The 26,198-nt window shown below is 35.2% G+C and overlaps 1 protein-coding gene across 2 annotated transcripts; it reads right to left on the bottom strand.

Annotated features, from left to right (window-relative positions):
• Positions 1-809: 809 nt before the first annotated feature.
• Positions 810-26,198, bottom strand: LOC132057241 (L-ascorbate peroxidase 2, cytosolic). 2 transcript variants are annotated; one of them, XM_059449743.1, is made up of 11 exons: positions 6,526-6,561; positions 6,431-6,450; positions 6,249-6,394; positions 3,990-4,164; positions 3,829-3,894; positions 2,747-2,795; positions 2,572-2,654; positions 2,374-2,453; positions 1,812-1,914; positions 1,519-1,577; positions 810-1,054 (listed from the first exon to the last, which is right to left on the bottom strand). In XM_059449743.1, the coding sequence occupies exons 3-11, from the start codon at positions 6,365-6,367 to the stop codon at positions 1,036-1,038; spliced, it is 753 nt and encodes a 250-aa protein (XP_059305726.1). In that variant the 5' UTR covers positions 6,368-6,394; positions 6,431-6,450; positions 6,526-6,561; the 3' UTR covers positions 810-1,035. The 2 variants fall into 2 exon arrangements, with proteins under 2 accessions (XP_059305726.1, XP_059305727.1); XM_059449744.1 differs by lacking the exon at positions 810-1,054 and adding an exon at positions 26,177-26,198 and having other exon boundaries at positions 1,515-1,577.

Raw genomic sequence — 26,198 nt, 5'->3', positions numbered from 1 at the left:
TTTATAAAGAGAATATAATCGAATAATTTAATAGGTGGTCCCTGAAAAACAATGGGGTAATTTTGTGATAGTACCAGTATAAAAGTGAAATGCCAGCAGAGTTTTTTGAATTCAAATTTATACAAATAGAGTCCTAAAGTTTAAACACATACAAGTGAAACTCCGTGTTACAAAATTCAAATTTGTAGTTCATAGTTGGGAATTTCAAACTTACATACAAGTAAAAATTCAAGACAGTATCTTGAATTTCAAATTTATGAACTCTAGGACAGTGTGTTGAAGGTTTAATTTTGTGTCCCATGGTTGAGAAGTTCAGCTTTTTCCTGTAAGTTTCATATTTTTCTTGTACTTTTGTAGCCAATATGAAAAAAGAGACACATTCTTTTCACATTTAAGATTTAGGACCTGAAGGAATTTGAAACTAGCTACTCTTTTCTTTCCTCTACTTTTTTTTTTTTTTCCTTCCTTTTTCACGAAACTAGCTACTCTTTCACAAATAGCTATTTTTAAATTTCAACTATATTTTTATTAGATTTTTTGGCTCGACTTTTTTATCAGCTTTGAAATAACGCTTGGAAACTCGTCATCTGCGTACATTTGCACAAATAGCCTCTTTTTATGCTAAATTCTATCTCGTCAGTCTAGTTCAATGGGAATTTAAATGCAACAGCAGAAAAATCATACAACCATTTTTTAAGGCAAAATTTAACCTATTAACAGGGATTTACAATTTAAAAGTCATCTTGCCAAATTATATATACTTTTCAGCAAATTATTACTACTAGGGCCGAGAAATAAAAAATGCAGAATTAGACAAGTCATATCATACTATAATAATCAGCCAATGAACCAACATTCACATATCAATACAGAAGTTGCATGATTACAAGACAGCCAGAAAATATTCTTCAATCCATATTACATAGGAAAAGTTGGTCTTAAACCATCATAAAGTTTTGATACATAGTATACATATGAAAACTTGGATTGAACCAGATCTCCAGAGACAATTGAAACAGCTTTCTCACCACACTCTTACTCTGCATCTGCAAATCTGAATACCGGTGCACATAAAACACACAAGTACTGAATGAGTTTAAATTCTACACATTGTTGCTATATAACACACTTGCACAATCACGTCACTCATGAAGTAATTATAAGTAAATTCTTATGATAAGTATTTGATAACCTGGTAAAAGTAGTAATTACCTAGTTAATATAGGTTAAAATTTCTCCATAGTGTAAAAAATATTAATCATAAGTCTATTTACTTTATACACGCTTCCATCATGAAGAATACTATCTACAAGGAACTAGTGACGATCTTCTATCACGAAACAGTTAAAATCCGTCGCTAATCCTATTAACGATGAATCAGCGACGGGTTATCATAGCATCCTGTTAGTTGCGGGCTATTTAATGTTATTTCGACGAATTTTGTAGGTAATTCCTTCTTTCTTTTTTCCTGGTAGTATATAGCTAGCTAGTGAGGGAGGCAGAACAAAGATAACTTACCCGAGCTCTGAGAGCTTCAAATGAGCTTCAGCATAGTCAGCAAAGAAGGCATCTTCATCCTAGAACAAAGCCATTTTCAAAAAATTAGACAAAGAGGACCATCATATATATGTTATGCTTCGAACTTCATACAAAGAAATCAAGGCTAATTTCACTGAGGCTGATACAATTTGTTGTATCAAAGTCATAAAGCTAACTTCTGCAACCAAAAAATAACTCAACTATGCTTCTGTATCACATTAAATAAAGAACGTCAAGTCCCAAAAAGTACAAGTAGGGTGTAGTTCACATACTGCAGCGTATTTTTCAACGAGGGGGCGGAAGACTGGATCTTCTAGGAGTGCTTTGTCTGATGGTAGCTGGAGGAGACCTTCTTTCTCTCCACTCAAGAGTTCCCTGGCATTCAAAGAAGTTACAACATAGCTTACGAGTTATACAACTATGTTCCTGGTTGTTGAAGTGTGACTATCTCATCTAAAAGCGTAAGTTGCTAAAATACACACACTTTTGTCTATTTAATTATGTAATACAAACAACGTCCCCGCACATGCGGCCTGGTTCTTTTTCATGGGCCAAGCACGTGGAATTTCATTTATAGTGGGTGGCGTGCGAGACTCAAATCCAGGACCTCTACCTGCTCCGATACCATGTTGAAGTGTGTGACCATCTTATCTAAAAGCTTTAAGCTATTAGAACAAGCACACTTTTATTTATTATTTAATTATGTCTTTCAATACTGTGAGAGACTGGCAAATTTCTTTTTTTGCTTCCAAGTAGTAGTAAATTCACAAATTTAGTATATGTGGCTTCAGGAGCCAAAGTTAAGTAGGAATTTCTAGAGAGGCAAAAACTTACTTGAAATAGGAGTTGTCAAATATGAGAGGGTTGTTAGTCCATGCTCCCTCATATCCTGAGCGTTCTTTGTGGCACCTTCCCTGATTAAAGATCAAAGAAACCGCAATACCAAGGAGTAAATACAATGGAAATGTACATTCTAAAAAGGCCAACTTCAAGGAGTAATTGCAAAATTATATCGATTCATTCCGTGCTTACCAGAGTGTGACCACCAGATAAAGCAACAATGTCTTTATCACTCAGCCCCATGTGTCCAAAAACCTCCCTCAGATGGTCTGAGCCTGAAGAAAACAAAAACAAACACAATTTTTCAGAGAGACCGTGTATTTTGAACAACTTCATCTACTTAAGAGTAAAAGAAGCAAGCAGTGACCTTTTTTAGCGTCAGGCAAACGGCCTTCTGGAGGTGGTTCAGTCTTGTCCTGGAAAGAAACAATGATTTATCATTTTCATTGGCTGACGTAATTTATTGCCATATAAGTCTAAGTTGCCACTAATCGAACCTCTAATTCAGCTGATATTTCACAAGAAATTCTTATTTCTTGCACTCATAACATGAATTTCTTAAACACAGTGACTACTGAAATAAACTTCAGAAAGCCCCAGAACTCCACAAATATATATGTGCGCACAACTGGTTATCATGTGTGATTATTTGTTGTATTACACGTCAAGTTACTCTTGAGGATTTCCACCATAGCTTATTCATTTCTTTTTTGTTAACAAGTTCAAGCAAAGTTCTGGTTTCTTCTTTGCTCTTTTATCAGTTTCTCCATGAAATTCTGCTCTATATCTGAGCTTTGGGATTCAATATCTAATCCTCACTACATACAAATGCTTTATACCCTGTTGCTAATTTCACTCTTAAGTCATAGAGTATAGCCTATATCTTCTCACATGGTCAAGCAGACTCTCAGCCCAACCAACTCCATACTTCTACTCCACCTTCTATGGTTTGAGGTCCAAGAATTCAGAAAAGACTTTTTTAATATATCATTTCTTGGGAATTGGGACAGCAGAAGATTATATACACAACTCTCAAAAAGGGTATAGACATGTTGATCCTGAGAAGACAATGGAGCATTAGAAGGAGAAATTACTCTGATGCAAGCAAGGTGTGCTTGCTAAAGTCTGTAAATTTTGAAGTACTAGCCCACATGAAGGAATGTAAGAGTTCCGTCCCCCTTCTATCGAGCTGATCGTATAAATGAGCTAAGATCAGGATAATAGTACTGGCACATATGCATGTTCTAAAGACGAATGAGTTATTCTACCTTTATAACAATATAGGGATATTTCCGAACGTAACTTTTATTTTATCTAAAAGCAAGCCATCAACACAAGAAAAGACACTACTTTTAATGCGCCTTCAATTCATTGTCTGTTAATCAAGAGACCAGTTTATATTTTTCACAATCTAATAAGATGGAAAGAAAAAAAGATCCTGATACTAACCTGTCTCCCAGGGTGATAAGGAATATCAGGGCCTCCAGTAACTTCAACAGCAACTACTCCAGCCAACTTCAGTTTAGGACCAACGAAAAGACAACAGTTAGATGAAGTCACACAAAAAGAAATGACTTTCTCCAGAGGTTTGCATGGCCTAAGAAATTTACCTGATAAAAATCGGCATAGGATAGGATTGGAAACTGCTCCTTGATTGGCTCCAAAAGCCGAACCGCAATGTCAAGACCATTATTTGCTTCATGTTTAAGTTCATCAGGGTGCCTGATTGTTCCAAATGGACCACCAGTTTTGGTTTTGACATCATATGTCCCTGCTGAATGCCATCTGAAAGACAAGTAATTGACAATCAAGGACAAGGTGCACAACCCAAGTTGATATGCTTTCCTATATATATATTTTTTTTTATTTTTTTATTCCCATCAACTTTAAACTTCTTACAATCCTTAGAGTTAGATCCTTAGAGTTAGATGCATAAGAACTGTATTAAGAATTTCTGTCATAAGAGCACTAGACATATGAATGAACCAACATCTCAATGTATATATCTCCAATGGACTTCAATTTGTGTGTCCTCAGTGCTTGCTAGACTCAGATAAGATGCATAAAGAAGTCATCTAAGGTCACTCATGACCATGACTTGAATCCATCATATCTCAAAGAAGAGCGAAAGATGAATGGAAACGAGCGAAGGTATGTATAATGCTGTTCCGAGACCTCCTCAAACGAAGTGAACTATACAAAGTGTGACAGCATATATTCTACAGTGCAATAAATCCTATTCCCCTAGCAATAAAAAAACTAGTGCAGTAATTTCAAATTATTGCATCCTAGTGGAATACGATGCTTAGCAATACAAATTCTCTTAATGGTGTCAATTACTCGTCTAACGCTATGAAAACATACCAGTAAGTAAATTTCTAATATTTAATCTGTACTAACTCAACACTGTCTTACTTCGAGCTTCCTCTAAGACGGCAGCCACACAAATGTCAAAAAAAATAACACTGACAAAATCCTCGACCCACATCGAGCAGAGCTCACAGGCTGATTGCACACCAAAATCTAAGGCCATTAGTATGGAAACTGTCTTACAAAATTATGTCAAGAATAGGTATTCTGTTGTGATTCTCATGCTAAAATTGAAAGCCACTTAAAATTTGGTAATCTGTTACAGTGATACATACACGATTACATGTACATGCTTCACCTGTTCACAGGCGCCAAATAAAAATCCACATTAAAAGAAGTGTATTTGTTTTTTTTTTTTTTTTTTTTTTTTTTTGTATATTTGTATAGAAGTTAAACTCCAAAAAGAACTGGGAGTTTAGCTATTTTAGTTCCCTCAACACCAACTTTAGCGGACGACACTGACGTAAAAAACCTTGGTTTCTATATGTATTCATCCTACATGTATGCATCAGGTTAGAGGCGGATGTAGCATTTAGATTATGGGTACATTTGCACCCATAAATTTCGGTGTGTGTGTGTGTGTATATGTATCTACAAAAATTTCAATAAATATATTACATTCGAACCCATAATTTTAACTGTACAATGAATTGTGCAATGCACAATAAGAATCTCAAATTTTGAACCCATTAAATTTAAATCATGGATTCACCTCTGAGTTGTGAACAGGTGTATGTGTGAGCTCGAAGTTATCTACCCATCAACCAGATTTGAACTAAAATATACTCCATCTGTACCAATTTGTGTGATACTCTTTCCTTTTAAGTATGTCCCAAAAAAATGATATATTTCTGTATTTAGAAACAATTTAACATAAAACTTCCCCTTTTATGCTTAATGAGATGATTTACGGCCACACAAATATCTATGACTTGTTTTAGATCACAAGCTTCAAAAGTCATTATTTCCGTCCTTAAACTCCGTGCCTAGTCAAACTATATCATATAAATTGGGACAGAGGGAGAAAGAAGAAGTTCAAACACGTCCGGTATTTCAGTAAAGCATATTGAATCCATTTAACATAATTCGTTAATGATCAACTGATTACACCATTCAAAAGTCTCACTTAATCCAATTATAAGCAACAATATGTCCAAAAAAAAATCCAACAAACAGTATTAAATTAAGTTAAGAATTGCTATTAAGAAATTGAACTTGGATTGCTATCAAGTTTTGATAATTTTTAGTGCCATGAACAAGTTAAAGATCATTAACATGAACCAGTGAAAGCAATTATAAAAAAATAAAAATAAAAACTAGATACGAACTTCGTCACTAAATTGCTAGTAGCTAACAATTTTTGTTTATAATCACTTGCTAAATAGAATTAGTGACGGATTTTATTATTTAGCTACAAAATTTATCTGCCGCTATTTTTTTTTTTTTTTTTTTAGTGGTATAAAACAAACAAATTAAAGCTAAATAGAGAGAGAGCTTACGCCAGTCGAAGGATAATAGGAGCACAATTCTTTTCGGCTATAAGTCCTCTCAGTTTTTTCTTACATTTCTCTACTGCTTTTTGATACTCTTCGCTGACCGTTGGATAACACTTTCCCATCTCTGATCACCGTTGATTTCCAAACTACAATTAACCAAAAAATAGCAGTTTCAATCAGCTCAAATTATAACATATATATTCAACTGTATCACAACACAACAACCAATCATCAGTGAATAAAATGAAGATAAAAGATTACAAAAAAATATATATCACACCTTTATTATAGTAGAATAGATTAGTAGAGTGCCTAGTAGTAGAACAATAAAGATGAGCTCTAAATGACAAAAAAGTGAAGCATATTTATATATGCTTATAGCATAGACTAGAAACATCTAGCAACTGTTACGGGCGCCTTGCTGTCCTCTTTGATTATTCTGTCCATCCCAAATTGGTTGACACTTTTTTGCATTTTGAAAGTTAAATCAGTCTTTTTTTTACGTAACTTTTTCATATTTTTTTAAAATTATTAATTATGATGATTTATAATATTTTTTATGTAGTTTTTAAATATGTAAATTTTATTTTTTAAAAGTTTAAAGATTTTATGTTTAAACACATGATTAAAATTAAGAAATTTAACTCTCAAAAAGTAAAAAGTGTCAAATAAATTTGGAGAGAGGGAGTATTTTATTTTTCTTCCAAAAAGTTCTTATTCCCTATAATTTGCCATTTTCAATTTAATTCTATATTTTTCTTTTATACTCCATCTTTTTCAATTTGTTTGTATGATTTTTGATTTGATACAGAGTTTAAAAAGTAACGAAATTTTTTGAATCTTGTAATCTTAAATTAAAGATATGTAAAATGTATCAAAATATCATTTATTCTTGTACTCTTAGATATGTCACGAAGAAAGTTGAAATTATATAATTAGACTTTATTTTTTAAACAATTTAAAAAGAAAAGTAAGACAAATAAATTTAAAACTGAAGAGAAATTGTTTTGATATGCATTAGTAGAACCGAGAATCTTTCGGCAACAACTTCTATACCCTTCTATACCCCCACGAGAAAGGAATAAGATATACTCAATCCTTTTCAGATCTCACCTGTGAAAGTACACTTGATATATTACTATGGTGGTTGTTATATATATTACTATGGTGGTTGTTATAAAATCATAGTGGGAGGATGCTGAACTTATTTGTGCTTGTTCTTTTTTGGGATAACAACAATGATCCTCTTTTTTATTTTACTTACAAAGTTATGATATCTTAGACTACAATCTAAAAATAGGTTTGCTTGACTACAATCTAAAAATAGGTTTTAAGCAAACTTAAATCTTTTGAAAATGTTAGATTATGATCTAAATATAAACTTTAATTTTTTGAAAATGTTATATTATGATCTAAATATAAACTTTATAAGATAGTTTAATATTTATTATGGTCTAAAAATAAGTAGTTTAGTATTTATTATGATCTAAAAATAAACATTAGAAGATAGTTTAATATTTATCAATTCTTAAGACTACGAGCCCATTTGGATTGGCTTATAAGTTGCTGAAAATAACTTATAAGCTGTTTTCAGCTTTTTTGAGTGTTTGGGTACACATAATATAAGTTATTTTCATCTTAAAATAAAAAAAAATAATTAGACCACAATTAGGCTTTAAACATCTAAAAGTAACTTATGTTTGAAAATAGCTTATAAGCTTTTTTTTTAAGCCCATCCAAACAGGCTCTATATTTGAATAATTTTAAAATTGAATTAAAGTTTATACTATGATCCAAAAAAGACTATTCGCATAAATCAGTCTGAAGGATCTGATTGTGCTTGTAGGTCGTGTTTGGGTTGGTGGAGGAATTTGGGCCGATAATGGAGTCAGTGATTGAATAGCCCATTATAACTCAACACGTGTTAGAAGTTTTGTGGGCTGGTTTGTTGACTAGAAGTGTATACTGACGTGGCGTGTTACTTTTCACTTCTTCTAAGTCTCCCAGAGACTTTTGAGTCAATTGCGAATTGCCCTTCTTTTGGGGTGGTATTTAAATTTTGCCCCTCATATTTGAAATTTTTAAATTTTGCCCATCGGCTAAAATTTATGAGTTTCAAGTTTGAACTCCCACACAATCAAAATATTAAAAAAAATTAGCAAGATAGAGTTTAAATTTTGCTATGCCCCCACCGGCATACACTTGTGAAGGAATTATCAAAGTTATGTCGAACCGGCCTGATAACTTTTGAATTACTTCACAAATTTATCTGACCTAGATAAAAGTTTGCCCATAAGTATGCCACCTGCATAAACTTGTGAATTACCAAAAGTTATCTTGACCAGCATACTTTACGCTAAAGTCATTTCCATAAGGTATGAGATGCGGATCCCATAAATTTAGAATCCTTAACAAGTGTATGTGTCCAATACAAGCGACCTAAACCTTACCTTGTAATTTTTTTTTAATTTATGCTTGAGCGATTCAACTCGAACCTCATAATTTCTGCGAACGCTCAGAGTTGCAATGCAAAGGGTAAAAATTAAAGGCGAAAGCCAATATGAAAAAAAAGATAATTTAAAGACCACCCCAAAAGAAGGGCAATCCGCGCAAAAAAATGGTCAAGTGACCGAAGAAAGTCAGTTCGGGCATACATTGGGCTGGATTTACATGTCATTACCACAAGGCCAAGCCCAATAAGTCGTGAAAGCCCTTTGCGTAAGATAAGGAACACCAACGGGTCATTTGCACTTTCGACCTTGTTTTTGCTGGTCTTTAATTTTCATCCTCAAGGCAAACATCTTTTTCACGGAGCATGAGTATACATTTTCATAATATTCCGCAAATTATGTCGACACCCTTAAAGAAGTTATGCCCGGTGCTCTTAAGAAATTTATGCCCCGCGCCCTTAAAGAAGTTATGCTCTGCGCCCTTAAAGAACTTATTCGATTTTGGAGGACAAACATTAAAGACCGTCCTATTTGAAGGGAAAATCGTTCAATTTCATCCTGTTTTACTTGTCATGTTTGTCTTTTGCACGTTTCTTAAGAAAATACTAGCCAAAAAAATAACTTGACCAAATTACTAGTATTATTTATTCTTCGATCTCAGTTTAATACTCCCGCTGTCCCAGTTTATGTGACACCATTTGAATAGACATGGAGTTCAAAAAATGAATGAAGTCTTTTGACATTTGTGGTCCAAAACAAGTCTTAGATATTTGTGTAGCTGTAAATCATTTCATAAAGTTAAATTGTTTTTTAATTATAGAAAGGTGAAATTTTTTTATACAAACAAAAAGAAAAAATTGAGAGAAAGGAGTATTCCTTTTTCTTTCATCACAATCTCTCTCCACATATATTAGAGTAAAGTTAAAGTTGTAAAAAACCAATTAATTCCATCTGAGTTCTCTAAAATGACATATATTTTGAAATTTGGACCAATTTGACAAGTAATACATTTTTTTCCACGGATTTCCCTTTAAAGGCGCTGGTCTTTAATTTTTCTCTTCGCTTAAAAAAGTGGCCGAAAATATCCCGATGTTCAGGGTTCGAACTTCCGCTTAGTAAAAGAAAAAAAAATCGCAAGGCAAGGCTTCATGAAAAATTTGCCTTATAATGCAATTTTTTTTTTTTGTTTCTTTAACCTTAAGGCAATTTTTTATTTTTTATTTTACACCTCTGCTAGAATTCTACAAAAGTTAGGCTCTGAATAGGCCTAATTTTGCAATGAAACACTGCCTTGTAATTTTTTTTTTCCCTTTTGACTGAACCGGATTTCGAACCCAGAACCTCGGGTATTTTAGACGAAGAAAAAAATAATTAAAGACCAATAATTTGAGGGGCAAAATTAAAGACCCCCCTCCCCCCCTCGCTTCCCGAATAAGGAAATCGTCCAAATTGACCCAAGTAACATGGACCGGATGAGTAGTTTAGTTCAGTCGCTTGCTTCATATGGGCTTGGTATGCGTACAAGATACGAAAGGGAAATTGCTTGGGGAACCTCTTGGGAACTGTTCATTTCGTTGACCCAATTTTTACAAATGTTGTAAAAGAAATATCTGGGTTTTACGAGTAAGAGTGTAAGACAAATAACATATTTTGCTTTTATAATATAAGTTGGTGCTCTTCGTGACTACGCAAATAGATTTCTTGATAATTTTTTTAGCAAATATTCTCTCTATACAAGCTGCAATCATCAAATTTTGTTTTTGTGTTTGTTTGTCGCTCATGATATATATCTTAACTCGGACATCCATTTCAAGTGTATCTCCCGTTTTTGCACAGAAGGATTATGAAAGTCCACGAGGAGCGACTGGAAGTATTGTATGTGCCAATTGCCATTTAGCTAATAAGCCAGTGGAGATTGAGGTTCCACAAGCGACTTTCGGACGTATCGTATTTGAAGCAGTTGTTCGAATTCCTTATGATGTGCAACTTTTAAAGGTATAATTTAGAATGAGGTTTTAAGTGCTTTGAAGATTCATCATAATTTGAAAACCAACGCCGATGACGACATCAAAGCCATGGCCGAGAGGTATATCGCATCCTTATTTAGCGTGTTTTGCTTTATCTGCGTGTTTCTATATTCTTCCGATCATATAAAATATCTTACAAGATGGTTATCGAGAAGTATTCAGCCCTTATTAGTCCTTGTTGATTCATATACAGTCCATATTATTTGGGTCAGAGTCTAAATACGTGATACATTCGATTACTAAACTTTACACATCCAAACCAAAAGCTAGTGGATATGAGCACATTTACTGCCCTTACTCAGAAGTGAAGATAAAGTAGAAAGAAAGGTAATCTAAATATTGTATTGATCTTATAAAATTTATCTGATATGTACAAATTATTAATTTAAAACCTGATTACTACAAAGAATTAGAATTAATAATTCATAAACTTTTAAATCTATGTTGTATTGATCTTATAAATTCATTGTTAAGTTGCTCTTCCATAATTCCATCATATTTTGTACAAATTATTAATTTAAATTTAAACACGATATTATAAAGAATTAGAATTAATAATTCAAAACTAAACTTTTTACAATTAAAATGAGTTGGCACAATTTAATTGAGTTACCCAACTTAAATGAACCATTCATAAATGTTAAGTTGCTCTTCCACTCAATTTCATCATATTTTGGAAAATGGTGAGAATTAAATAGAACAGAAGTATATCTCTTTTTGCAGTAAAAAGACATCAATTCCCCATACATAATAATATTAAAGCCATAAAAAAGTTGTCAAAAGACAACAACTATCAAGTCAAGAATGAATACAACTGCATCAAACACAAATCACAACAAGAAATGACACTTCAAAAGAGACTTCAATTATACAAAATACAAACATATCTTAATGTACACTTGAGAGAGTGTTTCTCTATTGATTTCCCTTTTGGACCAGTGGAAAAAAGAGTAAAGCCCATGGACCATTCCCTTCTGATCCTTGTCAGCCCAAAGTGATTATGTGAACTCGTAGGCCCATTTAGCAATACAATCATTGAAAAAACTAACAGTTTTTTAATGAATCTCTTAAAGAAAACAATAAAGAGAACTCACGTGTACTGTTGAGAATTTACTGAAAATTCAGAAAAAAGAAGACTAATATGAAAGGACCTTAAATTCATGTTTATTCAAGGCCCAGCCCATAAAGGTATAATGTGTATTCATGGGCTTTCCATTTATGGGTACTACAAAACCTTACTGTCTGTCCAGTTCCCATGTATTTTTTTGCTACAAAACACTGTCTGTCCAGTTTTTTTTTTTTTTTTTTTTAACTTTTCAAAGCTGCACACTTTTAGTAAAGGCATACTTTTGTTATGAAAAAAGTATCATATATAAGGCATAGTTTTTTTTGCTTAAATTTAACTTTTACTAGCCCACGCTGTTTTTTTTTTTTTAAACTTTTCAAGTTTTTTAGTTAAGAATTTTGGTTATAGTTAATTAAAAGAAAATGCGTGCAAAAACTAGGGGTATATAAAGAAAACCGACAAACAACACCAAATTGATAATCCGAACCAAACTAAATTATGCCTGAGAAAAATGCCCCTCCGCACCCCCACTAATTTTTTTTTTTTTAAAACTTTGGCACACTTTTAGTTAAAGCATTTTTTATGAAAAAAAAAAAACTATGTCTTGAGGAAAGTTATGCCCACTCATAATTTAGCTGGTTTGGTTCGAACCCAAAACCTTAAAAGTCAAAATTTGAGCATCAAGAACCGCACCAAACTAACTCAAGTCTTGCTTTTTAACTTTTACTTAATTCGAAATGCTTGTATGCAAATTTTTATAATATATTATACATAAAATATTTACTTATAATGTAATTTATAAATATTTCTTAAGTTTTTTTTTATGATTTTCGTCTTTTAACATATTATTTCAAGCTTGAACTTAGAATTTTGAATGTTCCAATAAGTTTTATAGCTCATAGATATTAGTAACTCAAATAAAGTCCAAATCAAAATCAAATCAATACTAATGCTAACAAAATTAATTCAATTCTAACAATAGGAACGAAAATAATTTTGGATATATATTCTATAGTTTTGCATTGTTAATATAGACAATAAAAATACATAACTTAATTTTATTTTTCTTTGTCATGTAATTAATACTATTAGCCGTACTTATTTTAGCATGACTTAGTATTCTTAGATGATCATTTTCATTGTGCCTTATTAATTGTCAATATTTATTTTATGCTCTTTCGTTATCTTTTTTGTTGAATATTTTATTACTTGATGCGATTATACATTTAGCATTTTTATTTATTTTCTTGAAAACTGCCTTAATTATATAATTAGCATTTCTTGGGGTAGAAGTATTTAGTAAAGTTGTATTTGTATGAAGATTTTTCCTCTAAGAAAAAAACCTAAGAAAATCGAAAAACCCGAAAAAATTGACTTTTATTGGTTTGGTTTGATTTATCGATTTAAAAACCCGACTCAATTGATTTGGTTTGGTTTTTAAAAAACCCGAACCAATTCGGTCCATGTACACCTAATAACGGTAGTATCCGGGCTAGTTCCGGCGCACCTTGATTATTTTACCGAATACCTGCTTTCTTTTATCAATATATGAATCGGATAATACTATCCACAAAAGCTTATACCTAGCATTTTCTTTTTATCTTTGTTGCGATTTGGCTTCCTTCATTCAAAAAAAATATTTATTTTCTTATTAATTTGTTTCAAAGTGAATCATCTTTTCAAATTTGAAACTAATTTAATTTAAAATTGTAATTCAGCTTTTTATAGCCATGCAAATTATATGACTTATTATGGGCACAATTTTTTTAAAAAAAAATTTATGTTCATAAAGTGCCCAGCCAAATACGACAAATAAATTGATTTAGAGGTAGTGTTAAAATAACTTTACACATGAAACCACATAAAGCATTAAAAATATTTTTTTAAGAAAATATTAGAGTGAAAGAAATTTTTATACTTTACTGTACAATAAAATCAAAGATAATAATATGCAAAATGAAATAGCCCTTTCTCCTAATATTGTCCAAACACCTATCACCTCCTTGGCTTACCTACTCACGAATTGTCAATCACTTGTCCGACATTGAGTTTTCAACATGTATCTTTTTTCTTTTTTAGAATGGCTATTCAAAATGTGCAGTATTCACTTTTTTCCTTCTATGTGAAGCGGATTTTTTCCGTGATAGTGTTGCTCTTAGTTGGCATTTGGTAATAAAATCATCACAAAACTAGTGGTATCTATATTTTCTTTTAATAACAATTATTTGGTGAAATTTATGCTTCTCGACAATTTCGCCAAATAATAGTTATTTCTATGGTAGTGACAACGTGATCCCTCCGTCACCCCAGAATGAAAAGGGTGATCTCGTAGTTTTTGGTCTGTGAAGATGCGTTGTTAGGTGCTCCATTTTATTTTCCCATTGAGGCCGAACCTAAACCTGTGCTCGAGAGGTAGCTGTCCATACACTGATAAGGGATGTATGAATTCTTGAGAAGAGAGGAGCCGTGGTAGTCCCCCCCCCCCGGATCGCCCGGATCCCACGAGTGAATCGAAAGTTGGATCCACATTGGATCTCACCTGAATCTCCCCATCTATCCTCCTGAGGAGAAGTTTTGTTTCAAACCCCGATTCAAACAGGAGCATGCCATGCTAATTTGCCTTGGATGATCCACATCTCCGGGTCAAACGCCTATGAGCACATTGAATAGTCCAACCCCCCCCCCCCGCCCCGCTTCCCTAGCTATCAAAACTCTAGCGTATTTTGCTCTTGAATGTGTGGTGTAACGTTGGTATAGTGGTGACGTGCCATCAGTCGGTTTTCTAGGTGCAAACATTATAGCTACAACACTAATCCAAATTATTAGTCAGGCCAATTGGCTGCGAATATTGAAGAATTAAACAAACCAAAATTTACCAAGGAGAAATTGCCCAAGAAAATGACATAGAATGAGAATTGAGCAGTAGCATGAATGTAGGCATCGGAGGTAGGCAGACAACAGTAGGAAAAAGGTACTACTACTTAGATTACTGCCCAGTCGTGAGTACACACTACACAATAAATAGCATTAGTCAGTGTGAATTAGACTCTGCTTGCTTGTGGCAAATACAACACTGTATAAGGATGCCTTTATTTAGACTAGCAAACAGCATTCTCCTTGGTTTTGGAGTAAGACGAGACTTGATAGTTGATGATAACACTTGTACTTGGAGTTTGAATCCTAAACAACTCATAAACTTTTCTTTCTCTCCTTTTTTTTTTTTTTTTTTTTTTACACACCAACTTTTCTTTCTACTCCTATTGAGTTTGCTATTGGAATGTATCTCGTGTAAAAAAAAATTAAAGATCCTTGACTGGAGAAGTGGATTCAAGTGAAGTTTATAGGTTCCTATAGTGACATTAAGTTAATACTAATAGTATATATAACTGTTTTCATAATCAAATATAGTACAAGAAAGGGGGGGGGGGGGGGTGGGTTTGAATTGTAAGCCTATTAAAAATCTAGTCGACTATTGTTTCGTGCCAGTCGACTGATGGCGAGACAACCTGCACAAAATTGTTAGTCCTTCGATTTACACAAGTATAAATCACAATAAATAGTAAGGGTGTAGAATATAATATGAGAGCAATAAAATAAATGACACCAAGATTTTATACTGGTTCGGAACCAATGTGGTATCGTAATCCAGTCCCTTTGGGTTGCAAGGAGGTTATCTCTTTCAGCTCTTTGTAAGTTGTTCTTCGTACAATGGTTGTAAGGTGCAGCTCCTACGTCTACACTCAAACTCTTGTACAAGGTTGGTTTTTCACTCGCTGACCAACAACGACTCTTTGGTTTTTACTCGCTCACCAAAGAAATGAACAATGACACAACCTCTCAATACAAAGCCTCACCAACAATATTCTTTCCTCAAAGTGAGAAAAATTTGCATGATGATATTCAATGCATGTCCTTATGGCAGACATTCATTAATCTTTTATCACTTAGATAAAGTTTGTGAATCCTTGATCTTGACTTTTCATGATGAACAAAAAAAAATCTATGCTAGTCAACTTTGTCTCCTGCAAGGTTTGCATCTAATAGTATCCCGCTGGATCAACACTGTTAGTTCTTGGCGGTCAAATATTTGAGTGATAACCAGAAATCTCAATAATCCTTTTACGAAAGGCTAGGGTGACTTAAAAAAATATATCACGAAATCTGGTCTAATAATTATTAAAATATAATAGAGAGTTAATCATACTTTGGCACTTCATTTGATTAGTGTACTTACCGATTTTCTTCTTGGCGAGAGAAATAGACGAGTTTACTAGAGTATTCATGCACAATGAATTTTCCACACAAAACATCTTGAGTACTCCATTCATGGAATAGTTTCCCTCTCACTTTGTCATGACTCAAACCGGAGGGCCATGACGCGCACCCTGGCCCTACCTTTCGAGTACCGCTAATCATAGTTTCATATCTTAATCATAAACAAGGGTGGACCACGAGGGTCATCGGATGAAAATCTGCTAGATCATAAGAGAAATATGCTGAAAATGGGATGAGCCCAAAAATACATACTATATAACTATGCTGGACAAAACAGTGCAAGCTGACAAGGCCATCATGGAATACTATACAACAAAAATACAGGGCGAGGGGGCCATACAACGTCTAAGTATACCATAACTGTCTACAAGTCTACTGGAGTGTATGACATAATGAGGTCGGGACAGGGCCCCGCAATACCCGTAAGTACACAAAAGTATAACGTACCAAAACACAACAACAACTCCGGAATAAGGGGAGTGCTCCAATATCAGCTGAAAAACAACTTACAGGGGAGGAACCTCAACCTGTCTACCTAAACCTGCGGGCATGAAACACAGTGCCCAGAAAAGGGACGTCAGTACGGACAAAGTACTGAATATGTAAGGCATGAAAGTAACATGAAGGAGACATAAAAGTACATAGGATAAAGGGAATGCAACCTGTGTGTCTAAACTGCCTCTGAGGGCCAATGATATACATAAATACTGTGTATTTATAAATACATGCGTATATTTTTTTTAAAAAAAATAAATTATTTTTATTACATAGAGGGAAGGGGAAGGGGAAATGGGGGAGGGGATTACAACGTGGGGATTCGAACCCTCACCAACAAGGTGAGAGTTCAGGTAGCCAACCAACTGAGCTACTAGATCCCTACACACACACACACACACACACATATATATATATATATACATATATGCGTATATAACTCCTGGCCATACATATATATGCGTATATAACACCTGTCAAGCCTCTGTAGCCATCCCATCGTATCATATCCACCTCTGTGGGCATCATCATCATCATCATCATCATGATGTGACCAGCTGACCAGGTGGTAGTGCGTATATAACGCCGTCACCTTCCCCATACCTGTCACGACCCAACCCGTCATGACTGACACCCAATTAAATCCTAGTGGGCGAACCAACACACGAGTCAGCTATTCAATCAAGTCCGATTTTATATTAACCAAGACAACCAGTTATTACTCATTCTAGCATCAAATAAAACAAAATAAGTCATGCCATAAATACCGAAGTAAGTGTGGAAGTTCTAACTATTACAAAATTCCCAAAATCCAAAAGTCATCATACAAGACTCTAATCTAAAACATGTCTAAGGAATGAAATCTGACTAATAAATATCCATAATGTCCAGAATAAGAAAATACATCATAAGAAGAAGATCTTCAGGCGGCCTGGCATGGGAAGAAGCTCACCCTAGATCTATCAACAAACGTCCTCAACGCTAGATATGACGGCGGGTAGCAGTCTCTGCATCACAATCTGCACTCAAAATAATGCAGCAAGGTAGTATCAGTATAAACACTATGTACCTGTAGATATCACAGGCCGACTAAGATTAGTATCATGCATATCTTATGAAAACAATAGAATAAACAAGCAAGCCAACAGACATGAATATCAAATAACCATAACAAGTCAACCAAGGATAATCACAATCAAATCACCAAGATATCAAGAAACACAATCAAATCACTAAGATATCAAGTATTAAAATTAACGGAAGCCACAACGGAAATAAGTCTGCCACAATAACCACTCTCGCTGTACACACATGCTAACTGATGTCATTGCTCGCAGTCACGACCACGCAGGGACCCACGGTGTCCATGTACCACTTGTTCCGGATTCACTCCTCGGACCCGAGCACAAACCTCCGCTCCAGAACGAACCTCGGATGCGGGACTTAACAACGTACCTCTCGTTTTCGGAACTAACCTCGGACCATGAGCCCATAATCTAGGTCACATGTGTGCCTTTCCATACCTCTTTACAGAACAGTGTTTCTTACCTTCTCATTATCAATGCTCAAATCATCATTTCATGTCACAATACCCTCGAGAAGATCATATTAGCTTCTCATCACAACACATCCATTGCAGATTTAACACATAGGAATAGTGGCACGAAGCCTACACAATTACTCAATCACATTCACATAGGAGTTTAGCCACACAATATCATGCATGAAAACTAGACATGCTTTCTTCTAAAGAATTCACAAAACATACAATCAACTAACCAAAGTCTAACTCAAGTAGACCGTAACTTACCTCAAACGTAGAGCTGGAATAACGCAAGTCACTCCGCTACAGCTTTTCCCTTTCTCAAAGCCTCGGAAAGCTCAAAGTCTAGAAATAGAAGGCTCAATGAGTCACAATTACTCTAGTCACAATCACCAAATCAAGATTACCCTTCCCTTTACCCTATTCCAAGGGGCGGATGATTTTCTAGGTGTAAAGCAACCGATCAAGGGCTTAGTAATCATTAAACAACAATTTGTAACGATATTATATCAACATTCCCACTACAAGCAGATTTCATAGTCAAGACACCATTTTTATAGAACCCTAGGTCTCAATTCAATTAGTTTATGGCTCTAAGTATTCAATTTATGATTTAGAGAAATCAACCCAAGCCTTTTGATGATCACTAAGTGATAATAACCATAACCATCAAGATTAGAAGGTTTGTTAATTTGTAGGGTTTCTATTACAATTCCACCATTGAAGACCCATAAAAGGGATGACAATCATGAAGGAGAAACGGAATGATAGAAAGGGATAGATGAGACTTACCTTTCAAAAGTTTCTTGCCCTAGCTTGGAATTTCACCCTAGGTGCTTGTTGGGAACTGTGTTGGTATTTTATGAATAAAGAATGGGAGACTAAGCGTTATAAAATCGGGCTACTTTTTTTGGTCGACCGCTACAACGGTCGTTTCACTGCTGCAGCGGTCCCGTGATAAGTTGTTAGTTTACCAACTTATCTCGTCTTTAATCTTATATTTTTGCTGTGTTTGATTGAGAAAATAGTGCATTTAATATCGTTTACATCTATTTTACAGGTTTTATGTGATTTAGAAGTGATCGGAAGAAACCAAGTGAAAATAAAGTCAAAAAGAGGCCAAATTGGACAATTTTGCAAAACTGTCAAAACTGGACAGATTTGCAAATCTGAAAATATGGGTTGTTTTGGTCATATTTTAATGTGGGAATATTGGGAGCTATATGAGGATGACTTGGGAGAAAATATCATTATCTTTGGCCATTTACAAGACTTGGAGAGCTACGTTCCAACACCCACACTTGGGGATTGAAGATTTGAAATTTTGATTAGAAATTTCTTACCTCTTTACTCATTTCTTCAATTTCTTGCTATGTATTGAATATCTAAGTGTGTAGTATTTCATTTCTATACTTGAACCTTGTTTATGGAAGTATACATTCTTAAAGTTTGATTCAAACTCTTCTTTTTTACTTTATGTATTGAATGATTTTTATTCCTAATGAAGTGAGTTAATGTTGTTTTAAGTATTCTTGTTCTTTAATGTTTCTTAAGGGAATTGCTAAACCTAGGACTCGCCCATTTATTTTGGTTTAAACTCGAAAGAGGCAAACTCGAGATTGGGAAAGAATAATTAACAAGAATTTGGGGCGTTAACCCTCATCTAATGGAAATCGACCTAGGGATAGGCGACACCAGAATTGTAGCCATATTCGGGTGTTCTTAATGCTCCTAATTGCTTTAGGGATATTCAATTAGGTAGTCTAGTTAGTCTTTGGAAGAAGCTAATTTAGAGTCATTATCCGAGGCTAAGTAATATAAACTCACCATTATTTGTAAATCATGAAATACATTGGATCGTTACTTGAGCGTAGTTTCCTTTGTATCCATTCTTGTGGCCATTGATCGTTTTACTTGCTTTCTAGATTAATTTACGTTTTCATAATTAGTTATAATTTTCTCACTAAATAACCTTTAAGTGTTTGGCATAGTTATTGTTGGTGATAATTCCTACTTTTCCTAATCACCTATATATTGTTCTCTGTGGGATCGACCCCGACTCATAGTTGGGTAAATTATATTTGCATACGACCGTGCTCATTCTAATTAATAGGGTGGATTTGGACGTTATCATCCCGCTATAGCAGTCAAGTGACCGCTATAGCGGACCAAGGGAATCCGCTTCACCGCTATGGCGGTCTATCCACCGCTATAGCGGTATCGCCATAGCTGTCAACCGCCCGCCACAGCGGCCCCCGAGAAAATGGATGGCCGCTGGCAGCGGTCCACCCACCGCTATAGTGGTACCGCCGCAGCGGTACTCCCACCGCCACAGCGGTCCCATTTGGTCAGTGAGCTTGACTTTTGTCCAGTTTTTCCCCCTATCACCTAACATTTCATCCGGGGCCTCAAAAACACAAAACAAACATGCACATATACATAAAGACGTCCTACGAATCCACCCGTGGCCTCGAAATTCCCAACGGAGTTGTAATTTCCTACGTCACCCCCCCCCCCCGACAGACTCAATAAAATCAAACAACAACCACAAACAGGTTAAGTTTCAGCTCTTAAGCTTACACAATTGAGTTTCTACTAGCTCGTTCTACCCTTGGAAAGGTTCTATTTGGTGGGGTGATCCTACATTCCTATAGCGATCGGAAGGATCGTTACAATACCCCATATAGATAATACATAATATGCCCATATATAACGCCTGAGGGGTCATATATATATATATATATATTGTAACACTCCATAAATTCAGGTTAGGTGTGAAAGTGGAAAACTAGTAATAAGATAATATTTTAGCTATATTAATCCATTCGGGATGAATTTGAGTGATAAGCAGTCGTTTTGAAGTCAACCCAAATAGTGAAGTTCGTAAGAGTTCTCAAACTCGTCTAAATTTTAGTAGGTCTGACTTCTAAGCCAGTTTTGTGAAAATAGGTTGGGAATTTGGGAAAACTTCCTCAATGAAAGTTGTAGATCTTTGAAATACCTTTTCAACGGTAGGTCTCCCGGATCTAATGGAGCTCTATGCTAGGAGTTATGTCCATTTTACTAAACATTGTCTGTGCAGTGTAAAAATTAGGCGTGCGCGGCGCCCCAGGCCAAATTTTCAGGAAATTCAAAATTTTGACGCCGTCAAAATAGATACACTGTGTACGCTGCCCTGGGCGATGCCCCAGGCCATTTTATGCTTGAAGCAATTTTTCCCGAATTTTATAAAAGCCTAACTTTTTTATATCCATTCCCACTTCGTTTTGGCCGACTTTTTAAGAGGAAACAACCCTAGGGTTTCCCCAAAACATATAAGGTAAGTTCTTGATCAATTCCCATCATTACTTCATCAATCTAGCATCAAATTAACACTAGTTCATCTTCCAAAAACCCTAGATTCTTGAAACCCAAGAAAGAGAAGAAGAAAGGGATGTTTGAAGACGTTGAGATTCCTTCAATAAAGTACGATCCTTGACTTTTCTGATGTTATTGAAAGGGTTTAGACTAGTGTAGGTTATCCTATGGGATTAGAATCCATGATTGATTCATGAAGTGTTCAAAAACACGTTGTAGACATGAAAACCCTAGTTTTTTTTATAAAGGGGGTACATAGGTAGAATAAGATTAAAGCTCTAACCTTTCTCATCTAAAACCATTGTAGTGTGATTGTAGAACCTTGGGAATTACGTTTAAGCGGGATTTGAGATATGTCTATATTTCAAAAATCGTCTTGTCAAGTATGTCTACTTTTGAAGTATGTTTATATTGTGAAAGCATGATTTGTATTTGAGAATCCTTCCTTGATTGTTTGTATAAGTTATAACTCTTGTTTGGTGGAAGGTCTTTTGAAATTAAAGATAATTTCTTTTAGATAAGGTCATTCGTGTGTAGGGTCAAGCCCGCATCGAACCTTATACGAACTATACTACTTTGTGAAACTCGCTTTTCCCATTATTGGATGATTGAACTTATTTTTCTAAAGGTTGGACCTTAAACTTGTTTTGTTGTTGAATGGGCTTCTTGAACTTTAAATTGAATAAGAGATTTGAATAAGATTTCTAAATCGGTTATGACTTGAAATGCCTCTAGCTTGAGATGAGGACTTAAGAAGTGAAATTCGGCTCTAAGCCATGATTGTTGATTCGGTTAATATGCCATGATCTATATTTTGTTTGTGTTTGGGCCTGTATGGGAAAGCTGTGCTAGTCCAGAGGACGATAAGCCGTTATGGATCCTAACGTATCAATACGAGTATATATTGTTGTGTCAGTCCAGAGGATGATTGACCTCCGTTGCTTCCTAGCCCAGAGTATCTATCGTTGTGCTAGTCCAGAGGACGATTAGCCTCCGTGGTTTCCTAGCCCAGAGTATCGACTGATTAATTTGCCTGTTAGTGGCTTGTGGAAACCTTAAGTTCGTAAATGAAACACAGAATGATGTGAACGGTAACATAAGTAGAACTTGATATATTCATGTATGCTGACTCTTATTGGTGATTTCCCTAGTTTACTGGCTTACTTATTCTCTGGAGTTCGAACTGTTTCTGTTGATATCATTTTATTGATTTTACTACCTTACTTTGGTTTTATTAACTATTGCCCCTTAGACACTCACTGAGTACCTAGTACTTAGGCATACCATTGTTTTTTTTATGGTATGTTAGGTATCATTGAGGAGCAGGTTCGCGATACGCCTACGACTTAAGAGAACTTGCTGCTTTCGAGACTATTCGGCCACATGATTGTTTGTGGGGCACCATTCTATCTTTACTTTTCGTATTTTAGTTCCGGGCTGCGTCCCGATGTTTTTAGACACTCTTTATTATCTTAGAAGCTCCATAGACAGTTGTCAGATTGTGGGTAGTGTGTTGGAGTCTTGTGTGACTCGTTAGGTATTTTGCCACATTTATTTACTAAGTTTCTGATTTGACTTCCGCTGGATTATATCAAAGTATGATCGTTCTTTTATCCAATTTATTAATGACCGGTTTTCGTATTTATTAAAAGATTTTCGAAAGAGATTAGACGTTTATTGATTTTATAAGGTGCTTCCGGTATTGTTCATAGCATCGATGCTCCGTTGCGCTCTAGGGGCGGGTTTTCTGGGCGTGATCCGGGGGGACCACCACGGCTCTCTCTTCTCGAGAATCCATACATCCCTTATCGTTGTACGGATAGCTATCTCTCGAGCACAAGTTTAGGTTCGGCCTCAATGGGAAAATAAAATGGAGCACCTAACAACGCATCTTCACGTACCAAGAACTACGAGATCACCCCTTTCATTCGGGATATATATATATATATATATATATATATATATATATATATATATATATATTATATATAAATTGCAATGCATGAATATCATTAGACTACATTCTGAATATATCGGAGTGACGTAAGGTCGTTACACCACCGAACATCGTTATGAGATAGCATTTTCATCAACAGGTGACTCTATGAATCATACTAAATCTGAAGACGGACTTACTGAAAACAACATTCTAGAACATGGATCAACATGGAATATCTTTAGCCGCTAAGAATGGAATCATTATGGAGTAGCGTTACGTTTACGTTTCGTTCATAAGGATCATGCCAAAAGAAGGAAAGTTAGCCTTAACATATCTCAAGTCGTCAACAAAATCCCACAATGAAACTGTCGGGCTAGTATTCCAATCTCCTTAATCACTACAATACACCTAACAGTCAATAACACAACAACAATCTCATATAAGTCTCTTTAATTCCACATCACTACTCACCCCAAGATTTACATCAAATAACCCAATATACGCTTTGTATACAACACTTATACACTTTCTTCTTTCTAATTATACCACGTATAACATCCTCAATACAATCTCAATACCAACTATTATCCTTACAATAAGGTTTTAGCTTAAAAACATATTAACAACATGGCTCAAGTTAGATTACATCTCAACATAAACTCAAATTCAAGTTTGAACCTTCCCTCTGACTCATTTCCCTCCAAACCTAGCGTAACCATCATATAAACTCATAAACATGGAGTTAAGATAGAATTTTACCTCAAAACTCAAGAACACATCAATTCGAAGAGTGCTTCACCTTGAAGTATCCTCCAAAACCACTACCAAGAGCAGAAACAAGCTTCCATAATCACTTTAGAACCTTTAAACACTTGATCTTCTCTTTTGATCCTTGATTTTTCTTAGGAGTTGATTAGATATTGTTGGAGAGGGTTTTCTAGAATGTTGGAGATCAGGGGAAGTGGAGAAAATGAGATAAAATGGTAAGTATACGAATTATATATAAAAAAATAACTGAGCTGACTTAAAAATACGGTCATGAATACGGACCGTATATTTAAATATGGTCCGTATTTTTGGACCGTAATTCTCAATATGGAACTCGACCAGTCTGCCAAGGGAAGTACGGACTGTATTTTCAAATCTCATGATACCTTTCATAGTTGATACCTTTAGAAACACCCAGTCATCTACCTGGAACTCTAAGTCTCGTCGTTTATTATCTGCATATGACTTCTAGCGACTCTGAGCTGCTAGAAATCTTTCCTGAATGAGCTTAACTTTCTCCACCGCCTATTGAACCAAATCAGGCCCTATCAACTTTGATTCCCCGACCTTAAACCATCCGATAGGGAATCTACACTTTCGCCCATATAGGGTCTCATACGGGGCCATTTGGATACTGGAATGGTAGCTATTATTATATGAAAACTCAATAAGTGGCAAATGATCATCCCAGCTACCTCCAAAGTCTATCACACATGCTCATAGTATATCTTCGAGCGTCTGAATAGTACGCTCAGCCTGTCCGTCTGTCTGGGGATGAATTGTTGTACTGAGGTTCACCTGTGTTCCTAAAAACTTCTGGAAGGACCTCCAGAAGTTAGATTTAAATTGTGCACCTCTGTCTAAAATAATAGATACTGGAAGACCATGAAGTCGCATTATCTCCTTATTATACGACTTTACGTAATCCTCGACTGAATAAGTAGTCCTGAGAGGTAGAAAATATGCTGACTTTGTAAGCCTATCAACAATCACCCATATCGAATCAAACCTGCTCTAAGAACGAGGTAAGCCTGTAATGAAATCCATATTAATCGTCTCCCATTTCCAAATCGAGATCTCTATATCCTGCAACAATCCACCAGGCTTCTGATGCTCAACCTTTACCTACTGACAATTAGGGCATTAGGCCACGAACTCCGCTATATCCTTCTTCATACAATTCCACCAATAAAACTCTTTGATATCATAGTACATCTTCGTCGACCCTAGATGATTAGAGTAGCGGGATAATGAGCTTCTGCCATAATCTGCTAACGTAACCCTGTAACAATCGGAAAACACAATCTGCCTCGATACCTCAGAACTCCATCCCTGGAAATCCCAAAGGGGTGACTTCTTTTTCTGTGGGGCTGTCTCCTTATACCAAATCAAAGAAGGATCCTCACACTGGTGTTTCTTAATCTCAGCTATTAAGGATGATGTTGTTGTATCCCGAACTGTGACTCCTGTATCACCTGAGTCCAATAATCGAACTCCTAGGCTAGCTAACTGATGAAGCTCATGCGCTAGCTCCCTTTTCTCTGCTCGCAAGTAAGACAAACTACCTATAGATCTGCGGCTAAGGGCATCGGCTACTACATTCGCCTTCCCTAGATGGTATAAAATATCAACATCATAATCCTTCAACAGCTCCAACCATCGCCTCTGACGCAAATTCAACTCTTTCTGCTTAAAGATGTACTGAAGACTCTTATGATCCATAGAAACATCAACGTGAAACCATATAAATAATGTCTCCAAACCTTTCTTACATTTCTCAACTGCCTTCTCACACTCTTCGCTCACCGTTGGATAACACTTTCCCATCTCTGATCACCGTCGATTTCCAAACTACAATTACCCAAAAAATTCACATAAGCTCAAATTTAAACATATAAATTCAACTGTATCACAACACAACGATCAATCATCAGTGAATAAAAATAAGATAAAAGATTAAAAAAAAAAAATCAAACCTTTAAAGTAGAATAGACCAGTAGAGTTTCTAAAGAACAATGAAGATGAGCTAGCGG

This window comes from Lycium ferocissimum, chromosome 5, assembly GCF_029784015.1.
Source record: "Lycium ferocissimum isolate CSIRO_LF1 chromosome 5, AGI_CSIRO_Lferr_CH_V1, whole genome shotgun sequence".
Taxonomy (NCBI): Eukaryota; Viridiplantae; Streptophyta; class Magnoliopsida; order Solanales; family Solanaceae; genus Lycium; species Lycium ferocissimum.
Note: the sequence above shows the minus strand (reverse complement) of the source record. Positions and strands in the feature narration are given on the sequence as shown.

Bases quoted from the DNA above. Each gene is read 5' to 3' on its own strand.
- LOC132057241 (XM_059449743.1), bottom strand. From the start codon at position 6,367: ATGGGAAAGTGTTATCCAACGGTCAGCGAAGAGTATCAAAAAGCAGTA. The intron at 3,895-3,989 runs GTAAATTTCTTA...CCTAAACTGAAG, and splicing joins CCTATGCCGATTTTTATCAG to TTGGCTGGAGTAGTTGCTGT. The intron at 2,796-3,828 runs GTTAGTATCAGG...GTTTCTTTCCAG, and splicing joins CTTATCACCCTGGGAGACAG to GACAAGACTGAACCACCTCC.